This window comes from Melopsittacus undulatus, chromosome 4, assembly GCF_012275295.1.
Source record: "Melopsittacus undulatus isolate bMelUnd1 chromosome 4, bMelUnd1.mat.Z, whole genome shotgun sequence".
Lineage (NCBI taxonomy): Eukaryota > Metazoa > Chordata > Aves > Psittaciformes > Psittaculidae > Melopsittacus > Melopsittacus undulatus.
In genome coordinates, this window is record NC_047530.1 from 98,214,766 (window position 1) to 98,242,115 (window position 27,350).

The 27,350-nt window shown below is 49.3% G+C and overlaps 2 protein-coding genes across 5 annotated transcripts; one reads left to right on the forward strand and one right to left on the reverse strand.

The window, feature by feature from the left end:
- Positions 1–276: 276 nt before the first annotated feature.
- C4H10orf95 (chromosome 4 C10orf95 homolog) lies at positions 277–12,398 on the reverse strand. 4 transcript variants are annotated; one of them, XM_031053880.2, is made up of 2 exons: positions 12,246–12,398; positions 277–1,864 (listed from the first exon to the last, which is right to left on the reverse strand). In XM_031053880.2, the coding sequence occupies exon 2, from the start codon at positions 1,798–1,800 to the stop codon at positions 1,126–1,128; it is 675 nt and encodes a 224-aa protein (XP_030909740.2). In that variant the 5' UTR covers positions 1,801–1,864; positions 12,246–12,398; the 3' UTR covers positions 277–1,125. The 4 variants fall into 4 exon arrangements, with proteins under 4 accessions (XP_030909740.2, XP_030909741.2, XP_033918389.1 ...); XM_031053881.2 differs by lacking the exon at positions 12,246–12,398 and adding an exon at positions 11,770–11,854; XM_034062498.1 differs by lacking the exon at positions 12,246–12,398 and adding an exon at positions 10,194–10,214.
- A 1,336-nt stretch (positions 12,399–13,734) lies between these two features.
- Positions 13,735–27,313, forward strand: MFSD13A (major facilitator superfamily domain containing 13A). The gene is made up of 9 exons (XM_005154557.3): positions 13,735–13,784; positions 19,839–20,107; positions 20,564–20,643; positions 21,411–21,860; positions 22,740–22,857; positions 23,771–23,867; positions 24,576–24,747; positions 25,236–25,429; positions 25,619–27,313. The coding sequence occupies exons 2-9, from the start codon at positions 19,943–19,945 to the stop codon at positions 25,870–25,872; spliced, it is 1,530 nt and encodes a 509-aa protein (XP_005154614.1). The 5' UTR covers positions 13,735–13,784; positions 19,839–19,942; the 3' UTR covers positions 25,873–27,313.
- Positions 27,314–27,350: the final 37 nt, after the last annotated feature.

Genomic DNA, 27,350 nt, shown 5'->3' on the forward strand with positions numbered 1-27,350 from the left:
GGCATGTCAGGGGAGAGGTTACAAGGGGACAGAACAGACCTCCCATTTCCCCTGTACACTCCAGAAAGCCCCTACTGGTCCCCAAAGATGAAACTGTCGGGCAACAAACTGGGGCAAGGCAGGGTACTGCCAAACAGAGCAAGCAAAATAACCACCATAGCTGGGCAAGAGCAATGTCAGACCCATCCCTAACTCTGTGAAAGGGTGTCACACCAACTTGCAGGTTGTTCACAGGAGAGGCTGCTGCCAGGCAGCTAAAAACCAGGAATAGAAACATCTGCTTTTGAGATTTTTATTATTTATAATCATTTAAAAGGTAAAGAGGTTTACAAGTCAGACCCAGCCCCACACAGCTCTCCAGCCTTCAAGCACTACTCTGAAATCCACCCTTCCAAGAGACCGAGCTGTGAAAGTGCTGTGGTTCACAACTCCAGTAACCTCACTGGAGAGCCAGCATCTCTAACCAGAGCTGAGTGAGACCCAGAGGAGGGTCTCTGCAGTGATTTCAACAAGGACATGTGGCCAGGAGAACCAAGCACCCCCAGAGGATGGGGACACCAGGATCTTCTGCCAGCATGTAAGGGAATGCTGCACACAGGCATTACACAGTGATTAAGTACAATGGAATGGTCATAAACAGCAGTGACAAGACATGCAAATATTTGCTCTTTACAGTGTTCAAGAACCCCTTTTTCCTCTGGGACTTGCACTGCCCCCAACCTGGAAGAAATCCCACTTTGATCCTATTGAGTGCCAGGAAAAGAGCCAGCTTCCAGGACATTCCCTTGCATGGGACAGGAAGAGGCTGAAGTTTTCTGATGAAGGGCTGCTGCCTGGAGATTCCCCCCACCAGACTGTGACCATACAACCAACCAGTGGAAATCAAACACTCATTTCAAAGCCAGAACCAAAGAGCTGATCTGACAGACAAGTGCCATGTGGTTTCTTTATAGGGCAGGCACTGTGCAAACAGGGTAAAGTTGCCATAAGCTTGTGAAGGATGGGGAGCAGTTAAAAGCCAACAGGGGTGGTGGCATTCATTGCTTGTGCTACTTGCCAGCTGCACCAAGAACAGCTGCCAACTGATTTCCACAAGGGCTCTGAAGCATTGGGTGATTGACTATATCAGTGTCTTTGTTTCTTTTTCTTCTTACTGTTCCGGTCCTCACTGCTGTCATCTGCTTCACTGGCACTGGGGGTCACAGCCTGCTGGACGACTTTCTTTTCCACTGCATATTCCTGCTCTCCTACCTGGGGGTCCCCCTTCACCAAGAACTCCCCTTTCCTGTAGGTAATGGAGACACTGGTACGTGGGTAGGTGCCATAAACCCTCCGGAGATCATCCTTCACAAATGCTGGGAGATCTTTCCTTGGTCCAAACACCTTTGCAAGCTTCCCCCATTGAAGCTCTCCTCTCATTGTGAAGCCTTCTGGCCATGTGTCACGATACTGATCTGACCTCTGGTAGGCAGCATAGGGATTATAGTTTGCATAAGGATGGTAGAGAGGGACAGGGACCATGGGAGCAAACTGCCAGGCATAGTATGGATGGAAGTAGGGACGGGAGGCACCATAGAGATGGTGATACTCCACCTGACCTCCCTCATAGTCAGGGTGGCTGGTCTGGTCCACCACAAAGGTGATGGGGCGGCTGTAGAAGTTATGCATGTGGATGGGAGGGAACATCACAGGGGTGGTCATGTCTCCTGCTCTCCCAGTCCGCAGTGGTGGGTAGGTGTAAGCAGAAGGTGCGGTCATGGCTGGGTAATACTCCCGTGGCACAAAGCCAGACTGGTACATGGTACAGGGAGCTGGGGTTTTACACAAGGGATGTTTCTTCAGAACAGTTGCAGAGTCTCAAAAGCTGTGAGGGGAAGAGAAACAATTTACATTGGTTATATACATTCCAGAACCAGGCTGAATAAGGAGATTTGCTTAGCAGCACTGCAAAGATACCAGCTAATAAAAGATGCTCCCTGCATCTGCAGCTTGCAGGGCAGTAACACGTCAAGAAGAAGCAGAGCTATATTGCCAGTGACTGCCTGATAGCTGCTCAGCAGGACCTCTCATTCAACCCACCCACATCTCACAGTTAAAAGAGTGTGAACCAGTGGCACAACCACTGTGGGCAGAATAGATGGCCTCACATCATTGTGACACATCTGCACTGCTGGGAAGCAGCAAAAGACAGGCTGCAAGAAGCTGGAGACCCTTGAGCAGGCATACAAATGGGGAAGGCAAGCAGTGGAAGATGCATTCTTTGTTTTTCAGCTAAGAGGAAAGAGGACACAGCCCAGCCCTGCTACAATCACTTCATGTCCTTGCCCAGACAGCAAGAGCCTCAACCAAAAAAAAGCAAGTTTCAACTGTCCTTGACTCTCTCCCCATCCTCCCAAAGCGTTTCTAATATGATCAGCAAACAAGAGCTGCGCCTGCTCTTTGTTTCTAGAGCAAAATCCAGCTGCATCTACATTTCCTCTGACGAAATTCTCACGTAAAAGCATCTCACTGCAGTCTCACTACTTAGCATTCACATTTCAGTGTGCATTTACCTTGAGAAACCCTGACCCACAGCTGGATTTGTTCCTAGCCTGCCCTCACCAGACAATCCAAGCATCCTCCAGGGCATTAAGCAATGTCCTCCCATGACTCATTATCCTCTCCCCAAGGGCAGGAAGGAAAGCTGTACATAGCATTGGGTTTTTAAGAAACTTTGCTACCAGAGACAGGAAAAGTCCATGCACAGAACTAAGCCAGCAAGTTGTTGTCCCCATTCCCCCTCAACCCCCCAGTTTAGATCCTTTAGGCTCTTTTTGCTTCAACCTTAACTATAGACTTGTCTCTCAAGTGTTACCAAGATGGTGAAATTCATCCCTCAGCTCTGTGCTTTCCCCCAGCCTAACAGCAAATTTGGCAGTCTCCTAATAACCTGCCTGCCACAAGCAAGGCTGGGTACTGCACAATGGAGGTTGTTCCTGTCCCTCGAGGTTCATAATCTACACTAGCTCAAGCCTGTTTTTGCCATGTGCGCAGAGCTCCAAGTCTATCCCTGCACAAGGAAACAGCACTAAAGTATTTAGACAAGACCAGGCAGTACCCTTAAACCAGACTTGTAGTCTAGCAGCCAAAGCCCATCATAACCATCACCTCCTCAAACAGGAGGAAAAGAAAACTTTACAACTTACTTCATTTAGAGCCATTACAAAAAAAGAAAAGAGGCTGAAATGGCTGCCAGGTACATCAAGTACAGGTGAAGAGGTTTGACTGAGGTCTCCCCAGCTCACTAGCAGGTTGGGAAGGAGGAGAGCAGATACTGTGGTATTTCCTGCACTTAGCCCATCTTACAACAGAGCCTAGCTCAGGCACTCGCCAGGCAAGGATAGGGCTGGGCTCTTCTCTAGGCTTGAGGGCTCCCAAACATCTCTTCCCAAATTTGCCTGACTGCTCAGAAAAGGTTTAGAGCTGAGCCTCCTGCAGCTCCACCACACCGTTTGAGCGCATCTCCTTATACCTTTGTTGAGAGGACACCATTAACTAGCTCCCTCACATCTTGCCTGCCTAACTTGCTTAGAGCCACCACAGAAATCCAGGGGGATATTGTATGTCAATAGCAGCGTGAGGTGGGTAAATGGAATAAAATTATCTCTTCTTAAAAACCAGTCTCAGTGCCTCTTTTAATCCAGTTCAGCCCTGCATCCCTACTGAGAGCCACAGGATCACTTCCATGGGCCCTTTGTGTTTCAGAGCAAGTGGTCTGTCCAGAGCACATAGCTATTGCAGCCATTGAGTGGAAACACAAGCCCAGCTTGCCCCCCTCCTGCTTCATGCCTGTTTAGAACAGCCTTGGAGAAGCTGTTCTCCCATGTAGTTGATCACCAGCTCTTGCTCCAAAGCTACAGATGGCCCATCTACCGTTACACCCTGCATCAGTGCTCACAGGTCTGCCCTGCAGTTGCAGAAGGGTGACAGGCCATCTCAATCGCTCAGGTTCCAGCACCAAGACAGCCCAAGCACTATTAATTGCTTTGATTTTGCACTGGGAAAAGATAAGGGGAACAAGCTGGTGGCTCAGCCAGGCAGGATTGCCCACAAGAAGAAGCAAACTGAAGAGGTAAGGGGAAGAATGAGATGAGCATAAAGCAGGGCTGGGAGTGCTCCAGGGCAGCATTGTCACATGCCTGACCACAGAAGTGCAGACATGTCCCTGGAAGCAGATCACCCCAGAGGAGGGTGTTGACAGCAGACATAGTGTAGACAGCACTTCACAGCCCCAGAGGGAGAGTGCAACTCATCAGGGTAAGCTTTGGCTCTGTGCTGGGGCTCTGGCTGCCTGATGCTGCCCAGTCCCTGCTGCTCCCCAGCACTGAGCTCTCCCCTGTGCCCAAGCACCAGAGCTCTCAGGACTGCCCCAAGAGAAGCTTACCTTCACAAGCACAAGGGGATAAATCCCAGCTCCTGGCTTGCAGGGCACAGCACTGCTCTGAAGCATCAGGTGTGTTACAATAAGACTTTGGTATGCAGGAGGAACAAGGCTCCTGCCCTGCCCCTCCAGAGCTGCAGCCTCGTGCTCCCAGAGGCTGACAACATTGTTTACCCCACCATTACACCAGTGCCTATCATTAACCTTTAGGCTTGCTTCAGCTCCCAGAGCAGGTTTTGGGAGACCACAGGTAGAGCAAAGCCCTGGTAGAGAATACAGAGCTGAACTGCAGTGTGACAAATCCATGCATATAGGGTAGAGGGTTTTGAGAGCACCAGTACCAGCTTGCCTGGTCCTGTCAAATGCCCACTGGGAAGTGAGAGCAGGCAGTGCTTCAGGGAAAACAGGGTTTGCCAGGAAGGTGTTCTTCTGTAGGGCCATCTGATGGCCAGAAGGCATCAAAAGCCAGATACTTAAGCAAAACAACCCCAGACACCAACATTACCTAGTGGTACCCCTTGAGAACTTACTTTATTTTCCATCCCCCAGTCTCTCCTTCCTCTTTACCTCCTTCTGTTTCTCCAGTGCCAGCAGCCAGAGGCTGCCCTGGCTTTGGAAGCAAGCATCCAACAGCTCAATCCCCCCAGCTCTTCAGGAGCAACTGGAGGGCTGACTTACTTCCTCAGGCTACCATCTGCTTTCTACTCCTGCTCCAGTTTCAAGCTCTGCTTTGCCTTCTGAAGCATCACCATATCATTACCTGGTACCTGAGCAGAAAAGGGCAAAATGGTCCTTAAAGCTTTAGTTCTGCTAAATGCCTCCCTGGTCCCAGAGCCAGCCAACCCAATACACCAGCTCCTTGGTGGCACAGACCAAAAGGGTGGCTGGACAGGCAGCACACTGTGCCTGGGAACCAAGCCTCGCCAGCCTGCACACTGGAGCTGTGGTTGCCAGCAAGAAGTAACAACAGATCAACCCAATAAGAAACAAGGCAGCCTCTGCCTTCAAGCCTTTCCAGCAGTTTTAACCTTGCTGGAAGAGGGTTCAATCCCACTTGGCCGGAGCTGAATGAGAAGCCAGGCACCAAATAAAGAGGAGAGAAAACTCACAAGAGGGTCACAGCCAGCTGAAATGAGATCCTCATCTCTGCTTGGTGAGAACATGATACTTCAGACTCTTCCCAGGCTTGCCAGAGCAATTCCCTCACCCATGCCCAGCCATCTGGCAGGGCCTCTCCCTCCTCACGCGTCTTGGTGCAGGTCAAGGAGGCTGACACCACAGCTCCCAAAATACTTGATCTGCCCAGAAAAGTGTGCTTCAGCGCCAGCTGACCCAGACAGAGTTGCTATGGAGCAGTCAAGCAATGTTTGCAACACAAAACCAGCCAGGACACTTGATAGCTCAAGTAGAGAGCGGATTTTGTTTCACCACTCCATTACGCAGTTACTACAGGTGATGAATCTACCACTAGTTAATGTCTAATGCTGTCATGGCTTTTTTAGTACCTAAAGCAGCAGAAATTACTTGCTAGCATTAGAAAAACATGGTTTTGCTGGACATGTCTCAGGGCAGTAAAGCTTTACTGTCACCCAAGCTAGCTTCGGATCCAGGGAGCTTTCTGTTGACCTGGTCATGGATCACAAAGCCCACTGTGAGCTGCAGAAAACAGGAAAGGGTAAATATCCAAGTACATGTCAGACTGCACATTCTCTAGGAGAGAGATTAACACGATCCTGACTGCAGGGCAGCACAGTCCAACGTACACAGTGTGCCACAGGATCTAAGTGTGAAACTTCATACAAGTATCTCATGTCTGGAGATAATTTTCACCAAGGCCAACAGTTCAGAAGTGTCACCAAGTCTTCTGTCCACCTGAAGCAGCAACTCAAGTTAGCTGTGTCCTTGGGTCAGGCTGGCAGCTTGGAATGGTTTGGATGCTTCCTTGGGAAGCATACTGAAAGCCAACACAACTGTAAAGGCATTGGGCCCACAGGAAAGGACATGCCCACTTACTTTACTCAAAGAATCAACTAAGACTATTCTTGCCTCCTGCCATTGCCCTGTGATCAGCTGCTAAATAGGGAGATCCCATTAGATCACCTTTCCCTCTCCACTGTTCCAGCACCCAAACTTTCAGACTCTTCTTTCTAGCTTTCCTTCTGTCCTGCTCTCCCCATCCCACAAAACACACAGATCTGTTGCCATTGCTCTGCAGCAACTCCCAAAGGTACAGGGATAAGTACTGAAAAAGCAACATTTCCCCTAAGCAAGGGGATGAAGAAATGATGAGTTATTTCCAGTTAGTCTCCCCATTTTGAGCAGACTCTGCAGAACTGTTGCCATCTGACAAAGCCCTGGCAAAGGCCTCCCATGGAAAAAACAAAGCTTCCAGGACTGCTTTGGAAGAGAGGTTAAAACTGAACATACTCATCGAGCTAAGGTTTGTCTTCCACAACTAGAGTCAGACACACTCATACAGCATCCAAGTAGCTAGAAATAGCACATGGGAGCAGATCACAAAGAGGATTCTTATTTTTCCTTATCACTTGCATTCCCACTATTCCCAACATAAAATCAGGCTCTGTTTGGGGTCTTTAGGAAAAAGTCACTCAGGAGAAGATCCCCAAGCACTTCTTTGGGGGGTGGGAGAGTAGCACAGAAAGCCACACACTACAACACAACTGCTTCAAGCCTCCCCAGCCAGCAAGATCCTTAGGACAGAGGCACTGGCTGCCTTCCTAAAAGGGATGCTTTCCCTCAGCCAGACGTGCCTGGCAGCAACACAGGAATTCAAGGAAAGTGCAATAGCTGGGTCATTTCAGGAGTTTATCTTTACATATGGGAGCAGCTTCCCACACCAGTGCCACTTAATCATGGGAGCATTTTGGCTCCCTCAAGGTAAAGCAGCTCCATAGGTTTTTGCTGCAATCTCTAAGAAAAAGGCAAACCCACAATGTCCCAGGAGAGTACTCCAAAGAGTTAAATACTTCCACAAGAGATTACTACATCACACCTAGTACAACAGGGTGCCACAAGGCAGTAGCCAATTACCAGCGGTAGCAACCAAGGCTGCAAGGAACAGGTCTTGATTTATTAAAGTCTGCCACAATCCAAGGGGAGGGTTGACCTCTTTGAAGAAACAAGGTCTTATAGCATCAAGAAAGAGAGAGAGATGCTGCATGGTGGGCTGAGATGCTGCATGGTGGGCTGAGATTAAGTTTCTGCCCCACTCCTGCTCACACACTGCACCCTCTCCAGTGGCCCGGAGCACAGCCTGGACCAGCACAGCAGCCTGCCAGCTCCCACACTGGGATAGCACAGCAGGAGAGCAGGAGGAATAATCTGTTTCACACTTGAACCTCAAATGCCACCATGGTCACAGGTTTCTGTGTACAATTCATGTCACAGTGCACAAAGCAACAACCTGCTTCCTGCAGGCAGAGCTGGCACTGTGTACCAGGAGCGGGTTACACACCAGTGTCTCCTTACACTGATCCTCTTAGATATTTGTAGATGGAAAGTCTGGCAAGGCAGGAGAACACAGCCTCTGCTTCTCAGAAAAAGAGGGTGAGGCTATTTGCCATCCCTTGTACTGTCTAGTGGTAACATGTAAAGGAAGATAACTAATACTGAAAGCAGCTTGAAAACAGCCCACAAGAAAGAAAAGGGCTTTTCAGACAAGAGCAGGAACTTCAAATGAAAGCAATGACTCCATAAAGAGCAGCAAAGCTACGTGGCAGAAAGGTTTTGAGAGAGATTAAAAGCAGAGATTAATAGAAACAAGAGAAACACACCAATCCACACAGGCCTGTTTTTACTGAAAGGGAAAATAGAAAAGCTATTTTGGTGGGATCAAAGCAGCAGATGGAGTTGGCTCCTACTTGTGCCCAGGGTGAGGAGCTGGACAAGCACAGCAGCTGAGGGGGGGACACCTCACCTTGGCAGCAGGACAAGCAGCTCAGTTCTCCAGAGCAGACCCATTCCTTCACCCATTCATCTCTGAAGCTAGTAGAAGATTAAGCTTTGAGCACAGCTGAGGAGCCAGGAACAGCCCAAGCTGCAGTGTACCACTATGCAGGCTTTGTAGAGTGCAAAAAAGGCTGGTCTATAAGGCTTTTCAGCCTGGAAGCAGCATGTTTGCTCCTCTGAGTGGTACAACTGGCACAGAAGACAGCCTGCAAGCAGCTTCATCCCCTCCGCACACCATTTACCCAGTCTGAGGAATTCCCCAGCAACACTGGGGATCTGACCCTACTTCCCCCCACACCACAGGGGGGACCTTTCCATCAGTAACTACTTCAGTGTCCAGATTCTTACAGCTGCCCAAACCAACTGAAAAGATACCATGAGGACAGCTGTTACCAGAGCTCCTTTTGTGATGGACAGCCTAGAAAACCTCAGACACCAACTCCCTCTCCAAGAGGTGGGCTTGGGACCACTCCCAGCTCTTGCTGCATGAACACCCCTTCAGCTCAGCCAAGAAGGAGGATTTAACTTCTTCAGCCAGAAGAAGACAGTCCTCACCCTGCTTTTACTAGTGGACCACAAAGAAAAGAGCTCCAACTGGCACTGGAAACTGCAGAAATAGCAGTTAATGCATATTACAGTCAGTCACCCCTTATATAGGCACCTCAAAGGGGGAGTGAATCTGTTTCAGCTATTCAAAGCAGCAGCGCCAGATAGCACTAAAATCTGGTTTGGGTCTGGCATCTATTTCTGAGGTCTGTGAAAAGCCCAGACTCTGTATGAGGTCAAAGCAAGAGGAAAAGCCCTAGTCATCACAGAGCAAGTCTTCACTTGACTATCTAAAAACCACCCCCTGCATAACTCTGCTCAAATAGCAGTCAAAATGGAACTTGGTGGTGACAGAGAGGTTTGAAGCAGCCACTCCTCCTCTCACTGCAGCTGCTGAATAACACAGTAGGTCTGAAACAGCTGCACTGCCAAGAATATGACATGGTGAATGTTACCTCAGGGTGACTGCATCAGCAGGCAGAGCACTGGAAAGCACCCTGCCTGACACCATCACCCCTTCAGCCTCTCCCTTGGCACAGATGGCTGCTGCACCAAGGTCTACATTCTGGACACACTCCAAACTCTGCTTTCTTGACTTGTCCTGCTTTCAGCACAGCCCAACTTCTGTGTTATTATAGCTTCCACCACCAGTCTCATCATCCTAATAACCACCGCAAGCACCCTTTGCATCAGAGGTCTTCCTCACCTGAGATTTGAATCTCAGTGCCCTGTGTCTCAGGATCTAAAAGGCCATTTTCTTTCTTTAAACCCCTTCCCAGACACAGCTCTGTATCAGATACTACTTTCTTTGAGCATATATTAATCTGTACTTTATAGCCTTCAGTCCCAGTAATCCCTTCCATTTTGAAACACAGCCTGCAGAGACACACTCTCTCACTCAAGAGTTCATTCCATATCCATCATCCCCATTCACACAAAGAGATCTCAGTATCAATGAACTCAAATCAGGAGCTCCTGAACCCAACTAGCAGTTCTGCCCAGTTGATCAGATGGCAGTCAGGGGACTAACTTCTATGAGACACTCACACAAATATATCAGCCAAGTGATAACACCTTCATTACCACACCACTAGCACCTCATGGTTATTTATATCACTTTGCACACAACTACCAAACTACTAATCAACTCTTACAAAACACACAAAAGTGCTATTGAGTTACAGGGGTGCCACCATTCCCTCGCACGCCACTTAGTACCCAAGTCTGCCCCCCCACAGCACATCTCTGCAACATAGACCTGATGGAGAGTCCAGCAGCTCATCCAAGGAGCATCACTCCAGCATCACAATCTTCAGACTTCACTGCCATGCACAGGTGGTTGTGCTCCCACAATCAGCTGCTCCCACCTTCATTCTTTCATTCCAGGTTCCACTTTATTGCCATGCTCTTGCTCCCCTTCCACTAGTCTCCTCCTAAATAGGTAATCCACCCCAATTACTCCTTCCCTATTGGTCTTAATTTTGCTACATGCAGTCTGGCATTTCTGATATTGCTACCCACGCAGTCTCAGCCTTTACATAGTATTACTGATATAGTGCAGGTGGCCTTGCAAGGTTCTACCCTGCAGCAGGAGTTGCTTCAGTCTCCCCCACAATCTCTACTGCCTCCTGTTTACATATTTACTTTACACACTCCAAGATAAACCATTCTACTTTGGCCTTGATTCCTCTGCCTAGATCCAGTTACCTACAGGTGCTGTCTTATTTCACACAGAGACAATTTCAACAGCAGAGCAACATGTCTTACACACAGCTTTTGTGCCATCACAACATCCCATTCCCTCAGCTGCTAGATTACAGGTCTTTGCCCTTGAAGTTCTCTTGGTGTCCTACAAAGGCCTTAACTGGTTGCACAGCCTGGCCCCCCACAGTGGGTTTCCTCTGTGAACAGACCAGCATGCAGTGCCACAAGCTATTTACTTTACAACTACTTGCATTTCAAGTACATTTGAACCCACATTCCTGTGCATCCAGCATCGAGTATGCATGTCTAGAAGCGACAAAGGCATAACTTTTTATACACTTGTACTACACCTTCCTGTGGGATCAACACCTCAAACAGTAGGATAGGGCAGGAAACATTCAGATTTTAGGGTTGTGTTACATATCATCCCTTCAGTGTATAAAAATGCCTTCTGTTCCAACAGCAACGCACACTATTTCTAGCTGAAGTTCAAGCATCTGAGCTAGAATTACCCATGAGAATACTGCTCTTACTGCATCCCCCAAGGCAAACAGCTGCAGCATCTGCTGATCTATGACTCTAATACGTTTGTTTTGTTAAAAAACTATCCAGCTACCTTCTGTTACAGTCCTCAGACAATACAGAAGATAACTTGCAAGTAACAGCATTGATTTTTTAATGGGAATCAAAAGGCAATATTCTGCCTCCAAAGCAGCAATCACTCAGAGAAGCCCTCCTATGTTATCTTTTCCAAACTAAAATGTTTAACACCTACCACCAGCCAACAATAACAATTTACATTAGTATCTTCTAGATAAGTTACAGGCTAGAGCACTGGCATGAATTGAGGCCAAACCAAGTTTTGCTACTCTAGTTGCACCTACTAGATACAACAGCAGATGCACTGGGGTGAAAGGCATCACCTCCAGATGGATTTAAGCACTTCTGTTTACAAAAACCCAAGCAAAGTATAGAACACATCAGTTGCACACTGCTACTACTGCAGACATTTAAGTTAGCACTGGTACTGTTTTGCCATTCTAGCTGGTAAAACATTGCAACATAGGCTAGTCTTTAGTCATAAGCACAGAAGACAGAGAGAGTCACTTATTTGGTGCATGTGTACTCACATCCTGAGAAAAACCAAGATGATGCCTTCACTTAACCGAGGAGCAAGAAATAGCAGCACACAGAAAGCAGCTTGCTTTCTACAGTCCCTTTCACTGACATACCTTAATGACACATACAGAGCTAAGAGATGCACCAAGATTCCACATCACACCTTGCAGAAGTTTTCCTGTGGTAACCAGGGTTGCAATACCTGCCTAAACATGCCCTTGTACCTAAAGAAAGCAACAGAAAGTGCATTCCTTCTGCAGTTCCATTCCATGCTCAGATAAGGAGCTTTAACCCTACCTGCCTGTAAAGAAGACTACTAAAGCTAATACAAGGTACATGTTTCAGCTAGCTAGCTGCCTTAGGGAATAAACAAAATAAAGTCCTTGAACAGAAAAGCTCAGGCATAACAAGGGTAAGAGAATACAGGTAAAGGAACAGCTAAAGTCAGCACATGAAGTCAGCACAGAAAAACATCAAAAACACTCACCAAAACTTCAGGTTCTTTCCCAAAGCAGCAAACCACCATCAACAACAGAACTGCAAATATTGAAGTTGCAGTCTGAATAACACAGAAAAGAGCCCACCACTAAACACTACAGTGATGAGCCCTCCTTCTTCTCTGTTTTACCCCCACACTCTTTGCTCATGTTTAGCTACAGGTGCCTGCATTGGAGGTATTTGTACTCACTGCTCATTCAGTAGGCTGTAATTAAACAAGAAGCCATACAGATGGCTCCCATCAGCACCATTGTAAGCACCTGTGCTGTCATAGGCCTTCGCAGTACAAATCCCCATGCAGGTTTGACAAGGGGGACTGGGGCTGCAGGGCCAGTACATCACCACCCAGCACAACTGCTGCATGGAGCACACTCCCTGAGGATGCCTAATGCCATGCCCTGTTGCAGGTGATCTCAATAGCTCAATACCTACAAATCATTCCTTAATTGCAAACCCTATTGACTGCAGTTAATTGCTTGGCTTCTATTTATAAACATTACCTGTTCAGGAAGCCAACAGTGAGTCTAATACATAAAATCATTGATTGGGAAGTAGTAGGAGGCAATAATACCTGTCTGAATACAGCAGTTGGCTTTTGCATTCATTTTCTCTGGTGAAGTTTGTGAATAGTTGGGTGGGAGCAGGCGTTGCAGTGAGAGTATATAGTGATGTGGATGCTGAAAGCAGAGACAATTGTGTAGATGAGGCCCTTAGTGACATGGTTTAGTGGCAATCTTGGCAGTCCTGGGGTAATGGTTGGACTTGATGCTCCTAAAGGTCTTTTCCAGGCTAGCTGATTTTGTAATTCTATGATTCTAACAGGAGTTGCTTGAACAAAAGGTCTAAAGAGAGATCTGTAAGTAACAAAGGACAACTACAGCCTCTGTGTTCTGAACAACATGGGATGTAATGTGAGTCTTTGGAGAAAAGTATAAATGTCTGCTAGCTAAGGCCAGAGACAAGTACTCGATGATTATGGGAAGGCCCCCAGCTGCACACTCGTTGTTTTGTCCCCACTCAGTGCTGTAGAGGCTCTCCGGGTACAGTGCGAGGTGTTCCAGGTGAAAACACACAAACCCACAGCCTCCATCAGCAGGCACTGTGCTTCCCAGGTGGTGGAAGGCTCCGGGGCACCCCGGGGACGAGGCCTAGGGCCACGTTGCCTTCACCTCCCCATTGGCACCGGTGGCCGCGGCTTGTCCGAGGAGCCTGGTCCCCGGCCCCGGCCCCGTTTCCATGGCGACCGCGCCCCGCCAGCCGGATGGGTCATAGAGTAGCCGCCCTGCTTCCGCTAGACAGACCCCACGGAGCGCGCGTTCTCTGAGGGCGGGGCTAATGCAAATGAGCAGCCACCTCCCCGCGCAGTGCCCTCACACAAGATGGCGGCCGCTCCGGGCGGCTTCACTTGCCAGGATAGAAGATGGCGTCGGGCCGGAGCCGGCCCCGGGGCGGGGTGCCGTGAGGCGCGCATGCGCTGATGTGCCGCCTGGCGGGGGAACGGCGGGGGCAGCGCCGGTAGCGGACGCAGGTAGGAGGCTCGGGTGCGGTGTCCCCTTTTGCTCCAGTGCCGCTCTGGTGGAGCGGGTTGGGGGAGATCCCCCTCAATACAGTAGGGCAATTCGGCTGGGGTGGGGATTTCCCCGCTGTAGTGCTGCTGCCTGTGTATGGTGAGGTGTTCCCCCTATCCCTGCATTGGTAGAGCCCTAGCATGTACATCCCCGCGTTACTCTGGACGGTACCATATGGGCTAGGGGTGTGTTGTCACTCCCAGCTGTCTGTGCCTGTGCGCAGTGGCCTCAGGCGTTCTGTCCCTGCTGTGGAGCCGGCCGGGGTCTGGCTCCCCCCTTGCCTCTCCTCGCATAGTCCCGGCAAGGAGAAGTGTCTCTGCCCCACTGCACCTGGAGGTGTGAAGCGGCATTCTGGTTGCCGTGTCCCTTCACACCTGACATCCCAACCGCACACGGACCCTCCACGGCCATGGAGCATGAGCCAACAACAGTAGCTGTGCCCTGCTAGACCTCCCCTCAGCATGGGGGCCCTGCGGATGGGATGCTGCGGTGCCACCACTGCTTGGGCTTGTCCTCTCAGTAGCCAAAGAAATGGCATCCCTATCTGTGTATGGCATCACCTGGCTCCCTGCGTGCCTTTCCTGCTCATGGGGTGTCGGCAGCTTTAGCTGGGGACCTAGTGCTGTGGGGTTTAGGCCTAAATGCCACAGAGGTCTCTGGTGGCCTCAGCAGCTGGGCTTTTCTCAGCCCTTTGGTTAGTGGCATGTGGCCTTGTGGCTGCAGCTGGAGGGGACTGTGGCTTTGGAGGGTTTGCAGAGGTGACCAGTTTCCCTGATGAGGTGGTGGAGACGTGTAGTGGAAACTCCTGGTTGCTGCACTTGGACACAGTGGGAAAAAGTTCTTGCCACCTGGTGCTTCCTATTGAGTCTTAACAAGGACAGGCAGTATCAGTGCAGTAACCCTGTCTTCTAGCTTCTGTGATTCCCATCTGGGAGGCTGATTTCAATCTGGGTTTCATATTTACTTCTAAATTCATAATTTGAGGCCAGACTTGCCTGGCATTGGTTCCTGTACCAGTTCTGTGAAGTCTGCTACAGGATTAGAGCTTGTAATGACAGTAATATCATGGGGAAACAGGTTTTAATACATCCAATACACTTTCCTTACACTGTAAAACAATGAATTGTTCAAGAAAGGGATGCGACGTGCTGTTAAGTTAAATGCCTTACCAAGTTCCGGGACTAGGAGATCTACACATTTACCTCTATTAATGAACCTTGTAATCTCATTAGAGAATGAGATCTCATTTAATGAGATTGCTCTGCTGGAACACAGCTCTGCACAAACTACCAGCTGGCTTAAGATGTTAAGTGTCATTTGTGTGGCAGGCCAGTTTATGTGTATGAGCTCTGCAGCAGTGGTGGAAGAACCTGATGGAAACACATGATTGCCTGGAACAAGAAGGGTGTTACCAAACCTCTCATGATATGGAGGCTTCTGTGATTGTTGAATTGGTAAACAGTACTGGGAAACACCCTCACAGCCTCTTCGAAGTGGGCTGTTTCCTTGTCTCATCCTGGTGGTATCAGGTTTGCAAAGGCTTCATTGCTTTACTGTTCAGGTACCAGTCTGCTATTGGGGAGTTTGTTAATGTTTCACGTGGGACGTGTGTTTGGTGTTCCCTCAAGGATCTCTAGTGGATTATTTGAGGAAACGTGGTGTTAGGTTTTCAGAAGTAGTATGGAGAAACTGAGAGTTTTGGAAATATGTTTGTCTCTAAGAGGGTGCACAGGATCAAAGTTTGGTCAGAGGAGCCTAAATTTTGTGCAGTATGTGTTTAGGTCATAGCTTTCCTGGGATAGAATAGGATTTTGAGACACTTTTTGGTCCAAATGGAGGGACCATTTGGAGGAACCAGTGTGGGAATGAAACTTACAGTTTCATTGTGAAATAGCTCTGTGGAGGGATGTGCCTTCTTACTGAGCACTGTCCTGCCAGAGCCTAAGTAGCTCCATGGGGTGAGGTGTCTGTGCTTTGGAGGTACCATGTGCAGGCTGGGAAGGAGTGTGCTGAGCCTGGTCTGTGCTCACAAAACTTGTCACTGCTGGATAAGCCTGAGCACATGAAGACATCTGTGGCTGTTTCCTCTGGCTGAAAATGTCACTTACACAGTCTGGGAGGAATTGATGTGCCCAGCATCAGGCACTGTGCTGGGACAGGTCACGGTATCAGCTGTTCCATGGGTGCAGCTCCAGCCCAGCTTGCCTGTGCATGGGGCTGGAGTGTCAGCACCCCAGTCCTGTCTGGTCACGCTGACTGTCTGGAAATAGTGTCACTTCTTGGGTTGCTTATCCAGCTGGTGGATTTATTGTGTTACAGATGCAGAGACACAGAGCTGGTATATTTATCTGGCCTCTGCTTCAGCTAGTGAGACACACAAAATCCAGAATATGCAGCTGAGGCAGTGTATTGACGGCTGGAGCAAGCACAGATGCATCATGAAGTATTACTTGGGTTATTCTAGCCTGCATTACCCACATAGTGGGGAATGAATGGGAAGGTCATCCTGTTACTGTGGTCAGGTTTGTAGATGACTGTATCAGGTTCCTGAGTGGCAGCTTCAGCATACAGGAATCATCTGGCCCTGCTTAAGACAGGCTTGGGCCAAGATTCACATACAAAGCTCTGCTGCTAACTCAGTACAGCTGACTTCAGCTGTGGAAGGCTGGACGCTCAGCCTTGTTGCAAGGCCAAAGAGTTGCTGAATTGCCATGGGATGCAATGACTTGTGAATCCAGCTGTGAGCTAGCAAGGAAGTTAGAGCAGATGTTCGAGCCTCAAACGGTGGAGTGTTTCCAGCCACCATATGCCAGCACTCAAACAAACCGGCTCTTTCCTGGTAGCCAGTATTCAAACATCCTTCTCAAAAAGATAACATCTGCAAACGTCACTGGCAGGAGCCAGATGTCAGATGCGGAGGTGGAAGGTTCTCAAATAAAGGCTAGTTGCTTTCTAATTTACAAGCTTGCTGCTTTATGACTGTGCCTTAGAAGTTCAGTGTGAATGAATGATAGCTATTCCCTCCTGCAGCTCCTTTGCCCATTACTGCTTAAAAGCCTAGTGTTGAAAAGTTCTGACATACTCTATGAGTAATTCTCCATCCGAAGGAAAAGGTTATGAAAATACCAGTGTGGCAAAGCTTAAATAAAACAGTGTTTTGGATGTAGAAGCCAAATCTTTTATAGACAACTATGATTTGTTTCATTTCATCTGCACATTTGCAGATGGGGAGGGGGGGAAACATATATAAAATGACTTAACAGTTATCCCAGCAAAGTGAGATCACTTACAAATGTCAGCTGGCTGGAGGGGTTGCACATCTGTGAGGGAGTGACGAGGGACAAGGAGAGGAAGTGCAACTTCATATTCTTTAAACGTTCAAAATGAGGTGTCTCTGTAAACTTCAGCAGCTGTGGTTTGTGCAACATGTGCTTAGTGAAGCATCATTTGGGTGGGTACAGTGTGAAGTGCATCACTAAGGCCCAAGCCTTAAGCAGGCTTTGCTTCCAAACAGGATTTGGGGAGCAGAGTCAGGTTAAGAATTGGCCTTGTGGATCAGATCATTGGTCTATCTCACCCCATGTTCTGCCCTGTGACGACAGCAGGAGATGCTGTTCATGAGGAGAGCATGTGAGCTTGGCCATTGCCTGTGGCCTTTCCACTTGTCTGCCCCTAGTTTGCTTAGCCCTCGGATTCAGGATGCTGGAGGGGATTTCCCTGTCTGTTCCCTTTAGTAGCTGTCAGTGTACAGCTGTTTTCCACTAATTTCCCGATCCTTTGAACTTGCTTTGGCAGCAAATGTCAGATGTTTGCTACCTGCCAGGTAAAGAAGTATTTTTGTGTACTTTGAACTGATTTCCTGTTGGTAACAATGTGTGCTCCCAGTTCTTGTGTCCTGGCATGCAGCACTTCCACCTTCACCCTATCCACTGCACATGGGACATAAACCTTGATCATGTCCCCCTTTGGCCTTTCCTGTCCACCTGAAGAGTCCCAGCTGCTCAGTATGCATGCAGCTGCCTCAGTCCCATAATCACTTCAGTTGCTCTTCTTTGTTCTCCCTCATCTGTATGCTCAGGAAATTTGTATTGAGGTTAGATATACACGGCAAGGTCTGGATACACTGCAGTTTCATATTGTGCAGATTGATGCTGTCTACTTGTTCTCTATCCCGTTCATGAATTGCCCAACACTGACGGCTTCATCTGCCATTGAGCCAATTATCTGCAGAAGGCTCTTGGTGAGAGACAGAGGACTCATCAGTGGGTCAGTTGGCTTCGCTATTCTTTATCTTTACACATCACAGATTCTTGATTCCTGTGCAATTCATGACCATATAAAATACAATTTCCCTTTGAGGCTTGTCTGTCTTTAATTACACCTATAAAAGTTCATTGTCTGGCTGAATTCCCCTCCGAGCAGTGTCTTCCTTTTATCTGGCCGTGGGTTTTGGCATGGCGGGGATGCGGAATGGTGGCTTAGCTCCACGAGGGCTTTGCAGTTGGATCCAGTTGAGGTCTAGTGCTTTGGCTGTGAGTGGAGTCGATGTTCAGTTTCAATCTAGTGATGCAACTGATTGGAACAAATGTTGTTCCTAATCCTTCTGAGCTAGTTATGAGGAATTCCTTGGGTTAGGCAGAGCAGATGGTTAGTTTTGCTCTTCTGATCTTGCCTAGAAGTGGTCAGACTCATGGCTTCTGGGAAGTGCTGAATGGAACTGGTGTTTCATCAGGTTTCATACGCAGCTGTTTATCCTTCCCCTTGATCTTCTGCTTGGACTTGATGCAGCTGATGTTGCAAGCCCAAGAAGGCTGACTTGGTGCAGAGTTTCCTATTTTTTATGTGTTCATTCTTCTCCTGTGTGGTGAAGTCCCCATCGTGTATCTGAGCTGGGTGAATGCAGACCCTGGAGGGCTGAAATAGGAGTGACTTCCAGCCCTTTATCTTGCTTTTGACAGTGTTAAGATAGTGACCTTGTTGTCACACATCGTGTGTATGCTGTGAACAGGGCTCTGTATGATGGCACGGGGCTGGAGAAGGCAACTTGCACTGATTTAAGAACCCTTAACACCTCACCAGATACATAAGTGCCTCTGAAGAGGTGCCTGTGTTCTGCCTTTGGTTTGCAGCAAACTGGGTGTGAGAGGGGGCTCACTCTGTAAAGCACAGGAGTACATGGTGGGAGAATGATGGAGCCATCTCCTGGCTCTGAGCTCCAGTCACTGCCAGCCTGAGGAGTCCCCTTATGCCTCAGTCCTATGTGGACATACAGCGACTTGTGCTTTTCCACTTGTTTTATTTCCATATATGTTTCTGTCCAGCCAAAGCATCTTTATTTCAAACATTTATCCTAAAATTCATGCCACTCTAAGATGAGCTGGACAGCTGCTGAACAACTTCTGGTTGCCTTTATCACATGATGGCAGCATGTCCTGCTGCATGCCATCATCTTCTGGTTGTGTCTCTTCATGCCACAAAGCAGCAACACTGCTTGCCATAAATATCTCCTGTCTGAGCCAGCCCATTTGCAGTCAGCTGTGACTGCCTGGGGAAAGCAGCATGTGCGTGAGGTTACATCATAGCTGTTGGCATTTTTGTGTGGCTAAAAATGTACACTGGTACCTAAAAGTGGCAGTGATGAGGTGTGTTTTCTGAAGGCTGCTTTGATGTTTGCAGCTCTGTAGCTTGACTCCTCCTGTGAGGAGCTGGAAAAAGCTAATTGGCTACTTGGGAGATGAGGAAGAACATCACAGGGTAAAGGACAGGGCAGCCTGGTCATGAGGAGACACTTGTACCTCTGGGAGCCCACAGCCTGGCCTCTGCTTAGTGAAACAGGTTTAATGCAGCAGACAGCTTTTAGTCTTGTAAATCCCTTCCAATCCACTTTTGAACAGCTCCTCAAAGCAACATGAATTCTGATCTCTGCAGGCAAAGACTGACCAATTAATTTAATTCAACTGTTAATTCACTTAAAGAAATTGAACCTGGTTTAATTGAATTTTATTTTCCTGTAGGAGCAACAATGGATTGGCCCCAACAAAGATGTCACAAGTTTTGGGATAAGACATCCCATCTGAAATGGAGGTGATCCAGGGAGCTGAATGCTGACTGCACCGACATGGGGTTGCGACTCGTGGCTTGTGTTTTCCATTTGCCCACTGCAGTGATCTACGGGTCCCTGTCGCTGTTTGTTTCCATTTTGCACAACGTGTTCCTCCTGTACTACGTGGACACTTTTGTCTCTGTTTACAAGATTGATAAACTGTCCTTCTGGATTGGAGAGGTTGGTCTTTTCCACAGGCTTCTGCCCTCTTAAGTAAGAAATTGTGAAACCAAACCTGCTTCTCGCTTAGAAATGTGAAGGGCATTAGTGGCAATAACAGTGTTCCCCTTTGGAGAGGGAGCAAGGGAGCCTTCCACATGCTGGCTTGGACTCTTCAGGGTTTCCCACTAATATAAAGATAGAACAGGCTGGGATAGAAAACCCAGAGACTTTGTTCTTAAGACTGCCTTTCCTCTGGGAACATTGGGGTGTTTCACAAGCAGTGAAAACCACTGGCTCTGCTGTGTTAAATCTGGCCCCAGAGAGCAGAATCATCCTGTGGCGTGAGGCAGGCAAGGTGTGCTGGGTTGGTTCTTGCTGGTTTTTCACTGTGCCAGCTCAGCCCTGCTTGCTTCAGTAACAGAACTGACGGGAGCTGTCCTGTGCTTTGTTTCACTGTCCTGTTTTCTTTCCTAGACAGTGTTTCTGATCTGGAACAGCCTCAATGACCCTCTGTTTGGCTGGCTGAGCGACCGAGTGTTCCTTAGCACACAGCAGTAAGTTAACTCCCGCTTCCAGCAGAGGCTGGGCAGTTGTTTAGTCTTTGGGGAGATGATGTGAAATTGGCAGCTTTAAAATGATGGTGTGGGAATAGTTTCTGAGGCGTGGAACTCTTCAATACCCCCTTTTTTATGGCATCTCTGATATTCAGTACTCTTTGCATGTTCTTTCAGGACCTGGCTAACACACACTTATGTGGTAAATGTGACCCTAACCCTTAACGATCATGTGAGTGGTATGGAGTTTAAAGTCTGGTACAGAGCTGAAATATCAAGCCCCTGCTGTGTAAGCAAACCTCTTAGTGGGGTGTTGAGGAGTGTCTGTACACGGTTTGGGAGACACAGGGTAAAACAACACGTATTTCCACCTGTGATGCCTGAGGCTAGTTATTCCCAGACTCCCTGTATCATGGATCACTGTTGGCCATTAGCATTTCTCATGTATTTATAGCAAGCTTTTAATGAAAATCGTGGTGTAGCTTCCTGGAAATGGTTAAAACTTCAAGTGCTCATTGAAATTATTTACATGGTGCAAAGCACAGGCAGTGCAGCACTGGCAGGGAGAAAAAGTATCCCTTCATGTTTTTTGGCTTTCTTAAACTGATTTTTTTAGTGTATTCACGTTAGCTGAGAAGGTATTTGATGTGGGTGTTTGTTATATAAGCAAAAGCTTATGCCACTTATACCGCTCCCTCAGAGAGAGAGAATCTGTGGTCATGCAGGGTTTTGTCCAGGTGTCTAAAGTTTTTTGTCTTCTGTTGCAGGCCAGGAGCAGAGATTTCCTCCCCTGAAGTAGTTCTGAAGAGACTCAAAGCACTAAGCCACAATGGCCCCCTCTTTGCCATCTCTTTCCTGGCTTTCTGGGTTGCATGGGCTCATCCTGGTTTGCAGTTTCTCCTTTGCCTTTGCATGTATGACAGCTTCCTCACCATGGTCGACCTCCATCACAATGCCTTGCTTGCAGACCTGGCTGTTTCAGCAAAAGACAGGACAAGCCTCAACTTCTACTGCTCCCTCTTTAGTGCCATAGGCTCCCTCTCTGTCTTCACGTCCTACGCAGTGTGGAACAAAGAGGACTTCTTTTCCTTTCGCATATTTTGCGTCCTGCTGGCCCTCTGCTCCATCGTTGGCTTCACTCTGTCCACGCAGTTGCTCCGCCAGCGCTTTGAGTCTGGTGGGAAAGCAAAATGGGACCAGGAATCAACCCTAAAAGAGTAAGTGTCACCAGTTGTGCAGCAGGGACCAAGGCCTGGCATAGATCTGTAGAGTTGTTACGCATTGCAGCAAACTAAATCTGTGGGAAGATCCATGACGAGGCAAACTTCTATTAATCCTCTGTGGTTCTTGTCTGTTGATACAGTTTTCAGAACCACCTCTGTCACACACTGGCTCCTAAGTAGGACAAAACTATCTCATGACACCCCTGGCCCAAACTGGAGTCAGAGCCCTGACCTGCCGTATGGCTGTCCAGTGTTTGGAACATGAAATGAGCACCCAGTGAGGCCTGTGAGTGGCAAAATATCAGTAGCAGCTTATCATGACAGCATTCCTGCTTGAGCATGATGCCACCTGGATGCCCATTCCCTCTGGAGTGGGATAAGCAAATGTTTCTTACCCTTTTGCTCGCTTTAGCTACCTGATAGTGGCCGGGCTGTTGGAAGGCCGTGATGCAGCTGGTTTGCCATGTTCAGCTCCCTTGCTTTTCTTTGGGCTGCCTCACTTGTCATCTCTTGTTATGAGCTGCCAGCATTATGCTGCAGTAACACAGCAGATATTGATGAGATGTGCCAGGTGAGCTAACCACAGGGATCTGGCACATATGTAGTGGAATGGCTAATAAAAGGAGGATGCTTCTATGGACAGATATCTGGATTTTGAGTTTGGAAGACAAATGCTGAGAGACCTGTTGCCTGTAGTTCTTGCTAGCAATAAGCAAACGTTAATGTAGACTCTACTGTTTTGATTTGGCTCAGGGAGAGGGATGATTGGAATGGGAGCTGAGAGACAGCTCTGCATTTACAAAGGGAGAGCCTGTGGGCTCTCCCGTGCTCGGGGCGAGGGATTTATGGTTGCTTTTTTTCCTCTCCCTCTAGGCTGTACATTGAGAAACCATCCGTCCCTCCGGAGAAGAGGATCACCCTGGCAGAGTATCTGCAGCAGCTCTCCCGGCATCGCAACTTCCTCTGGTTTGTCGGCATGAACCTCATCCAGGTGGGCGCAGCAGCGATTTGTGTGATTCAGAGGCTGAGTGTTGCCTCTGCCTGTTTGAGGTGGTGATTCAGCCCTGTATGAGTTCCCCCAGAGGGGTTTCCAGTGCCCACTTGCTCTTGGAGCCTCCTGTGCATGCCAGCTGATTCACCAGCTGGTAGCCACTCTCCCTGTTGTGACCCAAGGATACTTCCTGAGCAAGCTGTGGGGTGCTGCTTCCTCTCTCTGCAGCATAAACTGGATTATGGGGGCTGGCTGAGCTCACCACAGCCCATCTGGGGTGCAGAAGCTCAGGGCCTGGCTCGCGGTGGGGATGAGTTCAGGAGCGCAGTTTGCTGGCGTGGCTGTCAGCAGTCTCCTTCTCCTTTCCTGAGGCTCACATCACTGTTCTCACTGTCCAGCTGGATCCACCTCCCAGCTGGCTTTTGCCATTTCTGTTCTTCATCCTCTCCCTGATTACTACCAAATGCCGGCAGCCTGCCCAGCTTTGTGCTGCACTCACGGCTCCCTATCTCCCTGGGGATCCCTCACTTCCCCTCAGGCAGGCTTTTGATACTGATCTGTATCTTTTATTCAACCCTGTTCCTAACAGCTGCCTCCTCCCTCCTGCTGTGCCACTGTCTTCCCCAAACCCTTGTCATCACTGCTGCCTCCTTGCCCTGCCTTCCCCAGCAGCTGGGAAGCAATGCTGACCAAACAGTGGGCATGGCTGGTGGTGCTGCAGCTTTGCAGTCTCAGCCTGCAGTGTTGTAAACTCCACAGCCAAGCTGTTGCTGTGCTGAAGTACTACAGGCCCACCCTGCATGGTCTCTTGGCATAGGGCTCCCAGGATAACAGAGCCCAGAAGGCTGTTAGCTTTTTCTGCTCTCTAACTGCTGCTCCTGCTGACCAGCTCATCTGCATGCTGCCTTCACAGGTTTTTCACTGCCACTTTAACAGCAACTTCTTCCCTCTGTTCCTGGAGCACCTGCTGTCAGACCAGATCTCTGTCTCTACAGGATCCTTCCTGCTTGGTGAGTCTCAGGTGGGACTGAAGGGAGCAGCCGGGTTAGGACCTGTCTCTACTCTGGGTTTGCTTTTCCCAAACGCACATGAAGGTCTCTGGGCTGTAAGATTCACACATGTACATGTCCCACATGCTTCCCTGGGACCTCTGAGTTGTCCTTCATGAGCACAGAAGTAACCTGGAGCCTTTTCCAGTGTGCTGGACTCTGGCCTAAACTCCACAAAAGGAGGTGTTATGAGCATTAGCGGCTGCAGACGGTGTCCCAGGGATGGAGAAGGGAACACAGCCCTGGATCTAATCCCTTTAGCTCTGTGGCCTCAATCATTTCCAGGCTGCCACAGATCTGTGGGCATTGGTCCTAGAGTTACCAGGGGTACCATGGGAGGGTTCTGTGTGAGTCAAGACTGGTCACAGTGTCCTGTCCCTCTAATTTCTGCTCCCAGCCCCTGTGTGACACTGGGCAAGCCTTTTCTTCCTTCTTGCCCAGGCAGTTACTGGAAGAAGGCTTCCCTCTGTAGTAAGTGTGTGTGTGTTGTGCCACAGAACCACTGGGTAAATCTGCTGTGGCCTTCTATATGTGCCTGGGGGCTATTGTGTACCATGTGTCCTACAATGCTGCTGATGACAGCAGCCCTTTTCTCTGCCAGTATCGGTCCTGGGGGCATGGTAGATACTGAAACTCCCTTGAGCTATTTGTGCCTCTGTCTCTGCTCAGGTGTTTCCTACATTGCCCCCCACCTCAACAACCTCTACTTCCTGTCCCTCTGCCGCCGATATGGGGTGTATGCTGTGGTGCGAGGACTCTTCTTCCTGAAGCTGGCTCTCAGTATTGTCATGCTCCTGGCAGGACCGGATCAGGTGTATCTGCTCTGCCTCTTCATTGCCAGGTAGGCAGCACTCCCTTCCCCTGCCCTCTGCCACCTGGGGAGGAAAATGACTTGTCCCTATATTGGGAAGAGGAGTGGGAGGCAGGGAACTGTAGCCAGGCTCACATAGAAGCCATGTGGCTCCCAGCTCTGACAGCACCCAAGTGTGGGATGGATCATTGCAGAACCCTCTTGCTGTGCTGCAGCAGGGTGAGGGAGGACAGAGACCCAGCAGGAGTGGGGGCAGCCTGAAGCAGTCTTTCCCAGCTGCTGAGCCAATCTCCTCTCCTCTGCAGCCTCCCTGCAATGATAGCCATGAGCTTGTCCTCAGAGTGTCCCTTCAGGGTACACAAGGCTTGCTATTAGAAGTGTTCCCCTCCTCTAACCAGGGCTTCTGAAACTCTTAAGCATGGGGGAACCTTTCTTATCCTCCTTCTGTTTCCTCTGATCTCACTTGCTCCCATAATTTCTTGATATCCCTATAAAATGTTTTGTCTGTTGTTCTGCAGCAACCGGGTGTTCACAGAAGGGACCTGTAAGTTGCTCAACCTGGTGGTCACCGACCTGGTGGATGAGGATCTAGTCCTGAACCGCAGGAAGCAGGCGGCCTCAGCGCTGCTCTTTGGGATGGTGGCTCTGGTCACCAAGCCCGGCCAGACCTTTGCCCCTCTGATTGGCACTTGGCTGCTGTCTGCGTACACAGGTAAGGGTGCTCCCAGAGAAGGCAGTTGGGCAGGAAAGGGCAGACCTTGTGAGTTCAGTGTCTTCCACTATGTCCTGTGTGGGTGCAAAGGGCTGTGTCTGGTCTCTGCATCTCTGAGGCCAAGTCACTTGAGGTGACAAAGGTCTATCCCCACCCATTCCAGTCTCACAAACTCTACTCTGACACCAGGTTACGACATCTTCCAGCGCAACCCCTTGAGCAATGTGGTGAGTGCCCAGCCGAAACTGGAGTCTCCTGCATTCCTGGAGCCAACGCTTCGCCAGGGCTGCTTTTACCTCCTTGTCTTCGTACCCATCACATGTGCGCTGCTGCAGCTCCTCAGCTGGTCTCGGTTCAGCTTGCATGGGAAACGTCTGCAGATGGTGAAGGCTCAGCGCCAGAACCTGACCCAAGGCCAAGCACAAGAGGTCAAAACGATCTAGGGGTGCCCAAGCCCGGAGGATGTGACTGGGTGCAGGCTGGTGGGCTGAGACTGCCCAATGTTTACAGCTCCACTGTGAAATGCTGTAATGCCAATCTTTATCCATTCCAAGAGGTGGCCACTGGGGAAGGCAGAGAAGTTCAGCATGAGAGGCCTGGGGCAGATCACTTGGCCACAGGAGCAAGAGCATTTGATCCTGACCTGTCGTAGGAAGCAGCGTGGTGGTGCTGGGTTGCAGTGTGTGCTAGAGACAGACAGAGAACCACAGGGAACCACAGCCTCTGGCAGAGTGAGAGAACTGCACAGGGAGTCCTGCCTTGCTAGAGCCCTGCAACTGTGAGGAGTGGAGTAGGAGGCTCCTGAGGGACCAAGTGACTGAGGGGTTGACAGCAGGAGCAGGGATGAGAGGACCCTGAAGGCCTTTCCCAATAGATGCTACAACCTCTCCCACATACAGTGCTACAGTTCTTGGACCAAATCCACTAAAGCATTTCTTGTTCCCAGGACAATATCTTGCACAGCCAGGGTCTGCCAGCTGTGCTTGTTTTATGCTGAGTTCCCTCCTTTGTAGCCTTGCAGGGGGAGTTGTTGCAGGCTGGGAAAGGCACTGGGCTTGGAGCCTTGAGCTGTAACATGGCATTCGGCCTCCTGCTGCCTGTGTTTATTCCTCCTCTCCCCTCCACAACCCTGTCTTAGCACAGTGTCACAGCTGAGAGCCCCCTCCCACTCTGGCAGCGGCTGTAGGGCTTAGGTCAGAGAACCAGCCCCTAACCCAGCCATGGAAGTGCCTCCCTGCCCAGGGCCCTCCCAGGTGACAGGCAGCCTGGCACCTTCCCCTCTTGCAGGAGGAGAGCACAGCCTGGAGGAGATACCAGGACTTGCTTTTGTGCCTTCGATTCCTCCTTGGAGCCTTTCTGAGAACGCTGGGCTGGCACAGGGCTGGGATTCTACCCCTGTGGGGAGAGACAAAACATCTCAGATGCTCTCCATTTGAAATGGTGCCCCAGAGTGTGACCAGATCTGTAGCTGCCAAGCCATGTGCCCGAGGGGAGCAGGTGGTTTTGGTTGGGGAGAGGTAAGTCACCAAAGGGATCCCTGAGGTCAGGGAGTGTCTCCCCACTCCCTGCATTGCATTTGGGGGTAGGCAGAAGTGATGTGCCAAAGCAGAGCTCTGCCCTGTATGTGCCTGCAGCAGGAGGGGTGTGCAGGCAGTGTCTGAAAGTGTGCACATAGCAATGTGCTGGTCAGTGCCAGGCTCCCTCTGGGGTCACCCACAAACCTGCCATTCTGCCTCAGGACATGGCTGCCTTCTGTCTTGGACCAAGACGTTCCTGCTGTGAGGCTCCTGTAGCTCTTGTTCCAATCAGTAAGTTACATGCAACTTAACCACAAGGTTTGGGAATGATTCTTCATTTCATAAATTAAAGAGAATCTTTTCTGTACTGCTTGGTGTTTTATTCCCAGTGAGTGGATGCCACC